General features: G+C 42.4%; 1 protein-coding gene across 1 annotated transcript in view; it reads right to left on the minus strand.

Moving 5' to 3' along the window:
• Positions 1-11635, minus strand: part of XDH (xanthine dehydrogenase) — a 46993-nt gene extending 35358 nt beyond the window's left edge. Inside the window, exons 1-5 of the mRNA XM_026048100.1 lie at positions 11379-11635; positions 5032-5089; positions 3011-3107; positions 1836-1944; positions 631-757 (exon numbers count right to left, since the gene is read on the minus strand). Coding sequence (XP_025903885.1) covers positions 631-757; positions 1836-1944; positions 3011-3107; positions 5032-5089; positions 11379-11432 — 445 coding nt within the window. The 5' untranslated portion in view covers positions 11433-11635. The remainder of the gene's footprint in view (positions 1-630; positions 758-1835; positions 1945-3010; positions 3108-5031; positions 5090-11378) is intronic.
• Positions 11636-11935: the final 300 nt, after the last annotated feature.

The following is an 11935-nucleotide window of genomic DNA, read 5'->3' on the forward strand; positions in this document are numbered from 1 at the left end:
CAATCCTACCATGCTTTTTTTGCAGTTTATCTAAAATAATTTCAATATTAAGTTTCAATAATCTGTCCTATTCATTTACCTCAATTGTGTGGTTCTAATCAGCATAACAACTATCCAGTGCCCTGAATTACAGACTGCTTCTGATTTCTTCTCAGGTCACTGCCAGAAGCCTATTGCTGTAACCTCAATATTAACAGCAGCCACTCAGCTGCTTTACACAGGTTCTGCCCCACTCCATCACATACTGCAGTCTCTGTCCTCTACCCGAGTTTGGCTAACCCAGACGCTCTGTCATCTCTGCAAGTTCTTGGAACCAGTTGCAAACTGCCCTCCACAGGCAGATGTGGAGGCTGTAAGTCCTCCCCAGGGAGTCATCCCTTTTTGATCTGCGTTAAGTCTAGTGGAGTCCTAACCCATGGYGGAGGACATTTGCTGCTGCTACACTGGAAACAATGAGCAAGTGCTTCATACCAGCTAGCTGCTCTGCTAGCGGGAAAGCTAGTTCTTAAACTCCTTACAACTGCCTATCTTTAACAAAATACCAACAAAACGTGTTCCTCCATCCCATTTGGAGGAGTAAATGTAATGAAAGGAGCACARGTTGCATCTCTGCAGGGTTGAGGGCATTACCTTGGAAGGCATCTTCTATCTCCTCCATTTTGGGCTCAGGTTTGTTTCGAAGCAACGTATACATGGACATGACAATACCTGGAGTGCAAAAGCCACATTGGGACCCATGACTTTTTGCTATTCTCTCCTGGGAAGAAAATTAACAAGCATCAGGCTCACAATATTAAGGTGAGTTCATAATTCTACCTGCTTGGGTTCCTGCAAAATCTCTGTTAGAATGACAATCTCACCAAAAGTTAAGATATTCTCTGATGAGACGGTCACTTAGTCTTTGAAGCTTTAAAGAGAAGATACTGAGCAACTTACATCTGGACTTCAAACTCCCAAAGTAACTGAAGATATGTAGAAGCCTCCAGTGAGACCAAGATTTCTCTAGACAAGGAGTTGCTAGACTAGAAGTTTGGAGCTATCTATRCTGTCTGTATAGATGTGAGTTTCAATTTCAAAGCTTAGCTGTTAGAGTCTTCAGAGGAGGTAGAAAAAAGACAACAAGCAAATAAAGGTCAAACTAGCTATGATCCATTCATGCATAACTAAGCTATTTTTCTCTCTGCTGTTTCCTTTCTCAGACAGAAATTGGCAGAAGTCTTGCCCTCTGCCCAAGCTGTGATTAACCAGTTTCCCTTAAAGGAGCAGTATCTCTGACAACACTGAAATAACACCTGAAAAAGCTTGCTATAATATCTTGTTGGAAAAACAAGTCTTCACATTTCTGTCACTCCTTCCCACCAMGAATGTCTGCGGCCTCTGCAGACACAGCTGAACAAAACCTTACTGTGCCACTGCAGGGAGGGACCCTAGGAATGCAGGAGGAGATACCAAGGTCATCCAGGCCATAGCCGTCAAAACTAACCCAGATTTCCTGACTCCCATTCATTATGAAGAGTTTCACAACATCAGTCTTTCTGGTTCCTGATACAGATCCTGGATCAAACACAGCTGGGGTGCCCAAAAACCCAGGCATTAGCAGTTCAGCTGGGACAGCATCAATTAGCTTGACTGGGCATAAGAGAAATGCTGTGCTGAAGTAGGGGTTTCATTTCATCACTGAGCTGTTCCTACAAGTACAGTCTGCTCATATGGAAAGTCAAGTTCTCAGCTTTAACATTATGATGGAGATTCCAATGTCTCAGAGCAGGCTTAGTTAACATAAAAAAGAAAGAATGGATCAAAAAAATGTATAATTACCAGCATTAACAACTTACCTGAGCTGGGTGCAACCTGGACTTGGTGTTTCCTATGCCTTCAACAGTAGTCACAGCTACATGATGCAGGGCACAGATGGGGAAGAGGCAAGCATTGGCARTATAGTGGCTAGAATAATGAATTAAGGTCATTCCACTTGATAGTGCTGCTCAACAAAAGGAAGAGAGAGTCCAAGAGAGCTGGAGGGTACTCGGACCCTAGCAGTGGGCACAGTTGAAAAACTTAAGTAGATTTGATGAACGCATTGCTCACAAGGCAAATCCTACAGCATCTACTCAGCCAAAATTCCCATCAACTTCACTTGAAGCTCAAACTGAGTATGAACTTCAGGATCAGGGTCACAGGATTTGACATAGAAATAATAGCTTTAACCCTCCTCGCTGCATACGCTACAGAACCCATATAAGCACTTTAAAAGGGCAGACAGCAAATACCAATATGACAGACAACTAGCCAGACCCACTCACAAAAAATGCTTGTGTAAGAGGAAGAAGCTCTTGGCCTTTTATCTGGGAAATCATCTGGATGGTACACATGGAGAAGTCATCCAAAGTGACAGTGAAATGGCATAATGTTGCCAATATTTTTATAGGAACTATTTCTTTTCTATCAAGACAGAAAACATGACCTTAAAATATCCTATTTGAGGCCATATTGTTAAGCAGAACAAACAAAAAGTTAGATAAACCCAAGTTAAAGGATCTCCAAGTGTTATTCCAAGTATATATCAAGATCTATTTTTCTATTCCCCATCAGGGAGAGAAAAAAAAAAAAACACACCAGTTTTATACTCCTGTCCCATATTTGGGTCATCATAGCAAAAAGTTATATTACATTTAAAGAAAGGAACATAAGGATTTTCTGGACTGGGAAAAAGCAGACAAGAAAGTGTGTTGAGGTCACTACAGGTATTTCAGGGCAAGATGAAATAGTCCCTATCAGCATTGTGCAATGCTGATAATCAGCATAGCTACGCAACGTAGAAAAAATACATTCATAAATTCATCCTGAATTTATGTTCTGAAAATGATAAATGATGGTTTTGGCATAAGTATACATTATATAACATTAAAAAAAAACCACACACACAGAACTGCATCTGGAATGTCAAGAACCTAGATCTGTCCCCATTTCATTTCAATCTCCGTAGAAGAGTTTGAATTGCAAAGGATACAGGATTTTCTTTCGAAAGGGATCATATTTGGATATCATAACAGTGCAAGCACCACATCCACCTTCTCCACAGCCTAGTTTGGTTCCACATAGGCCCACTGAGCAAACAGGAATTAAGGAAAACATGAAGAATGTTGGCAGAAGTCCATTCAGCAAACAGATGTGAGTCAGGGTTTAGCAACAAGTCTGGAAAGTGGAGCAATCAATTCTCTAAATGTTCTCATCAGAAATCAAGGACTTAAGTTCTTGCTTAATAAATTGATCTAAGCAAAGTGTCAAATGTTGGCATGGGAGCTATCAAATCCACACCCTGAAGTCTAATAATGAGGAAGCCCAGGACCTAATAGACACTTTAGAATAAGCTAACTTCAAGACTTCTCATTTTCTGAACTTGGACAAGGACATGAGGTAAAAGAGACAAAGCTTCCAATGACTTTCGGGCAGGGCTTGCTCAGCTATGCAGCCACAGTCCTGAGACACACRGTGACATCTGCTTCAGTTGCCTTCAAGAGGTGCTGCAGGTCGCTCCCTCCAGCAGTGTCATAGGAGCTACACTTGAACTGCTCACAAACTACCTGCCAGAGTCCACAGTCTGGCTGCTCCAGCTTATCTCTTGGCCCCATTTATGGTAATTCTCTSAGCAATGGCTCCTAAAGACAAGGTTCTGTAAAACCACAGGAGGCTTTTACTGAGATCAAGAATTAACAAAGAGCCACTGAATCACTGCACAAATCCCTGGGAATCCCAGAAGTTTGCACACTAGCCTAAGCAGATTCCTCCATAGGTTACAGAACAYTTCTCTGAATTTCTCAATCAGATAACACTTGAAATATTCTGCAAAGGGATGTCAAGAGACAACTCCTCTGGTCACTCTGCMTTAGGTGCCTTCTCTTATTAGAGGGTAATTAGACTGCTTGTTTTTAATGAAGTGAGCTGTTCAGTGCAGTGAGATATCTGCAACAGCTGCTTTCAGTGGCAGTGGACACTTGCCTGTGCATCYATGTGAAATTATCAATTTCAGTCTGTGAAGAAGCATCAATAGCCATGATAGAGATGACTAAATCATAGGCTCCATTACCGTCCTTCTGAACTGTATTGCTTYCATATGGCCATCTATCTACTACAGCTTGCTTGTAGCATCCAAGGTTTATCTTGACAATAAGGCCCAATAAAGCATGTTTCCCAACGTGCTTTGTCTGATCCTAGCCATCACAAATATTCCTGCAGAAGAATCAGATGGCTTTAAGAGTTTGTCTTCCTATGAAATCATTTTCATTCAGCATTACCAAGCTTAGATATCTAAGGCCAACTAGTAAGAAGTACATGAGAGCCTAAGTGGCATGTCTTTTTATTTCCCCTCTTGAACCTTGTGCACTCAAGTAGAGTCTGGCTTACAGAGACATACAGCTGCTGACAGTCCTCTTAGAAACCCCAAAGAGGAGCTATAATTTATATCCTTTTACTTTTCAGATCCCAGACAATAGCTGGAACACAGCAGCAAAGGTTAAACGAGTAGGCATGACCAAGGGATGCACTAACACAGATATGAGTAATCTCATGTGTAGCCCTTCAAAGCTGGTCAGACAAGGACTTGGAAAACATGGAATGATACCACCTACCCCAGCTCCTACAGCAAAGCTGGCTTATGTGTAATGCAGGAGTGGAATATTGATCCACTTGGACCCAGCATGTCCACAGTACATGGTGGAATCTCTTGACCGATTTTGCATGCTTGGATCACCCAATATTGCCTGTGATAAGTAGGGCATAAGACAATCTAAGTATTGGATAATATTCAGTAATATCCAAACTAGATGACTCAAGCTGCTCAAGTGGCTGCAATGTTTTGGCCATGAAGAAATTCTTCATAGCACATGAAGAATTTGGCCAATGTTTGGCCCATGTGCTTCCACACATAATCAAGCACTCGCATCAGCACTCAAGTGACATGCAGAACAGGAAACAGTTMGGAAATGCTGCAGGCATTTAAATCCTTCTGCAGTTTCTTCTGACATTGGATACGTTTTCTTCGTAGATAGGTCAGTAGGGTTGTTTCTGGGTCCACGTTTTGTTCCACCACCTGCGAGAAAGTAAAGCAGGTGTTACACATAGAAAGGTTCACAATACACAGGTCAGCTTGGAGGAGGAAGTTCAGATCTACCACTTTTACAAAGCAGTGAGCAGAAACACTGATTATGTCCCCTTACTAGATTCATAAACATTGGTCATRTGCGTCCAGATACAATTTTGCTTTGGAATTATTGTGACAGGGAAAAGTATGCACAGCATCCTTTAGGTCAGAACTTTTCAGCCATTGCAAAGTGATGCAAATCCTTAAAAGGCACTTCATCACATACACACTAAGAAGAACTAGCAGTGACTAGAGAGAGGAGGAATCATGTTCTGGACTTGAGTGGTCCTGATGAGTAAAAGACAAACATCAAGATATAAACAAAGACATAAATAACAAAAATTACAGACTTTGCAGAATAAGTAGCAGAAACCCTAAGATGACCAGTGTAGGTGCTGCAGGACAGAGAAACAAGTGGAAGACTGACTTAAATTTGTCTTTCTTCCCTGGGTAATGTTTTACTGGTCAATGTTGCATTAGTAGCTATTCTCAATCTGGACTATGAAATTCCAGCTGTGGTGAAATTCTCTGCATGGTTYGAGTCAGTCCCATTCCATTAATGGACAACACTATTAACAATCATCTATTACATATAAAATTGGATTTTACTTCAACCTTTACCCCATGGTCAGAAATCAAAGTTCTATCCGGTGGCTCTAGGTAGCTGCAGAGTTTGTTTTTTCTTCTTTTGCTGTTATTGATAGGGCGTCAAGAAACATTTCTAAATTTACCATGTGCGGAAATGTAATCATGTGTTCTTGGCTTTTACAATATATGAGTCCTAAGTACAGTAGTTACTGTTTATTTAAATTAATCTCTTCCAGTTTTGCAGGGCAAATYGAAACAGAGGTCACCTGTGCAAGCCTTCTTTGTTGTTAAGCCACCTTCACACCCTCTCTGCTTTCGGCTTCAGTTTTACACCTTTGACATGTGACCRGGCTGTTCTGAAGAGACAAGGTTCATACTTCCTATTTGAGTCCACATTTCTAAAACCACCCGATAAAGCAGCTGCAACAAAACATAGCCGTTTTCTGGACATTGAATTCCTGGAGTGGGGCAGTCTACAAGGCAACCAAATCCCTCTTAGCTTCCTATAAACCAAGCAGCTTTCATGCTGCTGCTCTCCATTCCCTTGCCTCCCAAGGACACAGAAATCAGTGAAAACCTTCTCCTAACCAGACCGTTCTAGACAAGTACAGAGTTTGCACTCTGCACGAGTTTGGTCAACAAACACCTTTGAATAGACAATTCCCAAAYCACCTATAACTCCTAGTCTCCCACAGGCAAAGGGAGGCCTCAGGCATTGCTGAGGCAAAGAGCCTTCCCCAGCAACTCGCACCTCTATCCATTTGAGATTCTTCCTCAGGACTGTGCCAATGGCCAGGGCAGACCATTTCAAAGAAGTACCCAAAATAGCCAGGCACAGAGAAAAAGTTTTCTGGACAAAGAATACTGAGATTGTTCTGTGCTATTATCAATGAAAATGTCCACGTTTTCCCAAAAGCATCCAAAAGCACTGTATTATGTACCCAAGCTGAGCAATGAAAAGTTTAACCACTGAATSGGTATTTTTCAGAAAATTGTAAGTAAATAAGACAAGATAGGCTTTAGCCTTCATTCAGCAAAGCACTTAAACAYTCATGTGCACACACTCTTAATGAAGTACTTGAGCATGTGCCAAGTCCCAAAGTYAGACTTCTGCTCAACATTCTCACCGAAGTGGCTTTCACTATGGAGCAGGACGTGTCACGAATAGTGCACACTACTACCCCGTGCAATCAGTGCCTGGCTTCCTACRTCCACCAAGTTACTCCATTTACCTAGAGATGTGTAATGCTGGGACTTGGGATCAAAGGGACATAAGGTTAAGAGTTTGGAGGACATTCTGGATTAAATAAGATCTCACTTAGGAGAGAGCAAGGAATCAAACTCCTGGTGGGGCAATGCTTGTTTTTGAGTTGTTCTTGTTGATCTCAGACTAAGAGCTTTTTAATACTCCCGTCTTTTGTCCCTTTTTGTCAACGGATGGTTTGTCCTCCAATAGATCATTCCCCGTTTGTTACACTCACCTACTGTGATTTGTTCTTAAAATATTTTCAAACTCCATGGGTGGGGATAACATCTTCTCTTGTTTGATGCCCAGAACAATATGATTCACAGCTCAGTATCTAACCCATCAAAACAATTCCCGCACACTTCCCCAGTGTGCATGTACAGATGAAAATTTAATTATACCCACTGGCTTCAGTAGGAGTAAGATCAGTGTACTTTGATATTACAGTTAAAGAAAAAATGCTTTTTGCAAAATCACTTAAACACAAAGGTCATATTGATGAATATATATTACTGATGGCTTTATTTCTTCAGCTTCAAAATTGTGGATTTTACTGCACGTGGTAGCTTTAATATTCATCTAATGCATGCAGAAACTATTGTAAATGTTATGAGGACACTGATGGTGAAATGACTCCAAAAACATGCTCTGTCCTGCTGTGTTTGGACTGTATGTGTATTTGTCTCCTCTTTCTGAGCCTCTGTAATGCCCAACAGGATTTCAGCCTAACCACACTGTTCTTCAAGCACATTAAAGGAAACAAGTTCCTAACTAGTGCTCTACACTTACCTGCAGGCTGATCCAGAAAGGTGTTGAGCTCACTTTTACATGATTTCAGAATCTGATTTAATTGGTTTGACTTGGTCTGACCACATAAAGAAGCACAAACTAAAAATATTTAGAGAGATCCAGGTTTTGTATCTTTTCTGTCTTTCATCAGTTCAAATGACTTTGCATTTGCCACATAAAACTTCACATCTTACTTATTAAAAGATTTTCATAAAGTTAAATAARGAATTTCCAATTTAAAATAAAAGTAGCTGAGCAAAGCCTGTAAAGAAAAAAAAAACAGACTCTTTCCTACTTTATTCTACGGGCGTTAGAAGTGATCTAATAAGGCTTCCAGCCAAGATTCCCTCTGAAAATTCAGYATAGATACAGAAACATTGACTGTAGACATCTGAATTCAAATTCAATGCTACATATTGATTAGACAGCCTTGCCGGCTGAGGAARGCAAAAATTGCCACTATTAGCTGCAGGTTGTATGCGTTGCTTTCTTGTCTGGCAGAGCTATCGAGATAACTGTGCCGCATGTGTGCCAAGTTTCATGTCCAGTGAAGTAAACAGGTGCTTAAAATAAACAATTCTGAATGTGAAGTATGCTCAGCTGTTTTGAAGAGACATTTTCTGGACAACATTACAGACCAGGCTAATGCAAGGGAATAGGAGTCATTGCCATGAATGTCCCTATCTTATCAGCCATCTCTTATCATGCATTTCAGTATCAGCAGCCCATTGGCAATGTCAAGCTGTCATAGACTTGTACAGCAGTAACCTTTCCCATTGACCGGGTACCACAACCCTACTAGCAAATTTACTGGAATCTTAAGTGGGGATTCCAGATGGATGAAGCCAGAGCCGCTCTACCTGCTGCATCAACAGCATTATCAGGCAKTTCCCACCACCTCTTCACCATTAAATCTTCCATGGGCAGAAATGTCCTCACAGACTCCACATTGGTTGCCACARATTGGATTGCCCTGTGAGTCCAGCAACTCTCTTGAACCTGCATTTGGTGGAGACATCATACTTTAGCCACACACACCAAAAGGGATTTTTTAAAAAAAAAAATGTCAGGGAGGCTTTGGGTGGCACACACTTCAGGAATCCCTTTCCTGCCTGGTCAGGTGGAGTCTGCTCCTTTGTCAGCATTGCTGGTTCTGGCAGGGAACGATGTTTATACAGCCCTGCCACACGGAATTGGCAGGTACTGCTGGTGGCATTAAGGGTTCCTGGTGGCTTTGTAACRATGAAGTGCCAAGAGGATATTGTGATAAGCCCTTTTCACATGCACAAAGCCAGCTCCAAGGAGAGGCTGTTGTAAACAAGGAACAAGGTTGTAACAAGGTTGTAAACAAGGTTCCACAAAAGTGCTGAAATGCAACACGAGAGAGGCCATTCCCAGCATGTGCTTTCACTCCAGGACACGGTAAGAACAGGGTAGATGGTCCCTGATGAGTATGGCATACTAAAAGTAAGGAGTCATCTGCTCCCAGCCTTTTTGGGTCAACATGGTGCTTTCAGCCTTCACTGCTCACCCCACAGCCCTAAAAGAAGGAACAGCCCCACAGAACAACTTCTGTGCAACTCAGTCTTCTGCTGTAGAACTAATATATAGATTCAGATGCTAGGCCAAGATTCACCACCAGGAATAAGGGCTTTCTACTGATTTACAGAGCAACATGCCTATAATACTTGGTCACCAAGTGATACCAAAGCACCAGTTGTAAACRTATTTAAGAAATTTAAGAAATTCTGCAATGAGAATATATTGGTTTTGAACCTAAGATAATCTGACACTGGMATTAGAACTCTCTTCCATTAGAGTATACCAGAAAGACAAAACAATATAGAATACTTGGCTTGTGGTGAGACCTGGACTGTCCAACATGTTTGTGGCACCCCCCAGCTGCAAGTCTCCAAAAACACCCAGTTTGCCCTCTCAAAATTAGAGTATACAGCGAGGGACCTACTAAAAATCCCACAGAAAGCAAGCAGAAGTTAAAGATATAACCTGTGCCCCCACCACAGCAGGAAATACATCACGTGAAATGCACACATCACCTTGTGCCACTGCCTCACCATCTCAATGATCAGACCTGATTAGCTAGGTATGATTAACCTGGACCTTCAGGTTTTCACCTCTCTCTAGAAACCTTGAACAGCCAAKCTATGAGTTAATGTTGACATGCAAACCATTAATCATTCCTGTAAGCAAAGCTTCAGGACTTGTCCTTTAGGAAAGCTCAGAACCAGGGCYGGCTTCTGTGTGAGCACTGCACTCCTGCTCCCTTGGAATGACTTTAACCTGTATTCTCCAGTTAACTACCAAGACTTAAAACAAAGCTTTGACATCAAATGCTCTAGCACCTTGGAAAGCTCAGATTCCAACCCAATTTGAGATGCAAATTTGTACCTGAAACATCTTGTCTATTTAAGACAAAAAAAATCCTATCCACATTTATACATGATTAAACTTAGCACCAAACACTCACAAGAGCAAAAATGGCARGAATGCTATACCAAGCTGCAGGGCAATGTACAGAACTTTTGAACCAAATAAGAGCTTTCTGTGATTCCTCAGGGGACCGAAGTGCTAATTCTGTAGTGCAAACAACTCCGCACATGATTTGTCCTTGAGCAGTGCACAGCAAGCTCTGCACACCCGTGGCTCCACAGCACACAGCAAATTTGCAATTCTCCCACCTTCCAAATATCCCAGCTGGCAGCTACTATGGCACAAATTTCCCTGTTCTGGTATTTAGAGAAGGGGAGAGAGGCAAGGCAAGATTTACATTGAGCTGAGTGCAGAAACAGAACCAGCCTGTAGTTTGAAAAAGAAGCAACCTTGACTTATTGCAAGTTGTTGCAGAACAGAGGCCGAAAGGCTGCTCAGTTCCAAAAAAGAGAGGCATCCTTGACTTGTTACAAGTTGCTGCAGCTGAGAAGCTGGAAGGCGAGTTAGGGAAACCAGAGCAGAGAAAAGGCATTCTGAGAGAAACCGTGCAAAGAGGTCCAGCCGGTGCAAGAATCGCCCCCTCTCCTGACACACAGTCACTTATTACACAGAAGTGACTCCTTGTGCACAGGCGTGGGACTTTAGCCCCAACTGTCACCAGTTGATCCATGCGCTGTTTTCATTTTTACTCTATGCAAAGCTATCTGTTGTCAGGTTTTGATTTGTGCAAACAGAATGAATGTTTTACCTGAATACTTTTTAAAATCAAAAGTCAGAATTATTTACTCAATGTACAGTTGCTTACCTTGGAGTTACATTTTTTAGGTCTGCTCTAATTATTTCAAGTACTTCTAGCAGAAATGTCTGCATTAGATCAGTGCACCTTTATTTAAAAAAGTTACCTCAGAATTGTAGTGAATTACTACAAACAAAAGACAAACATCAAGTTATATAGTCGTGTTACTTTCTGAATATTTCACAAATACTCCAAGAAGGGGAAAAAAATCTCATAGTAAAACAATAACTAGTTTTCATGATCTAATATTTCCAAGTCAYGGCAAGTGTGCTGATACTAGAAAACTTCAAAGGAAGAAAAGATGACTAAAGAAAATAATCAATGCACAACTTGGAAGAAGCAGAAGAGAAAGCTGGAAGCTTCCTTACCTTTTTACCGTTGACGAAGAAGACAAGCTCATCCCCTGCCCTTTCGGGAGCCATCCCRCACACTTCCCAAAATTCGCTCAAGCAGGGTCACACAGCCCTGGAAGGCGAGCGCCGGCGACGCGAGGACAAGTAACACGAGCCCGCCTTAAYGCTGGACTTTATTTCCACATCGGCACCCTGTGAAACCCCATATTATATAAGAGCCACCACAGAGGCGTGCCAGCTGCCTTTGGTTGGTGCTCCTGCCGGCAGCAGCCGTGACAGGGAAGGAGTGGGACCCGGCAAAGTGGCCCGCCTCCTTTTATATAGCGCTGGATCAACGTGAATCACCGTGGAGTGGCGTTCCCTCCCGCGGGGCGCTCCCAACGGGCCCTGCCGGCTGCCGGGGCACGCGGCGCAAGGCCAGCGCCAGCGAGGGAGCCCTTCGCCCAGCGCCCCAGCCCCGGGCTCTCCCCTCTCCCTTCTYCTCTGCCATCCACCCTCTGCACAGCCCTTTCTCCTGGGGGCACCTCCTCATTTAAAGGATTGCATGCCCGTTTGCCCATTTCTCCATAGAG

The sequence above is a fragment of the Nothoprocta perdicaria genome, unplaced genomic scaffold (genome assembly GCF_003342845.1).
Source record: "Nothoprocta perdicaria isolate Ctin4 unplaced genomic scaffold, notPer1 scaffold_51, whole genome shotgun sequence".
NCBI classification, from domain to species: Eukaryota; Metazoa; Chordata; class Aves; order Tinamiformes; family Tinamidae; genus Nothoprocta; species Nothoprocta perdicaria.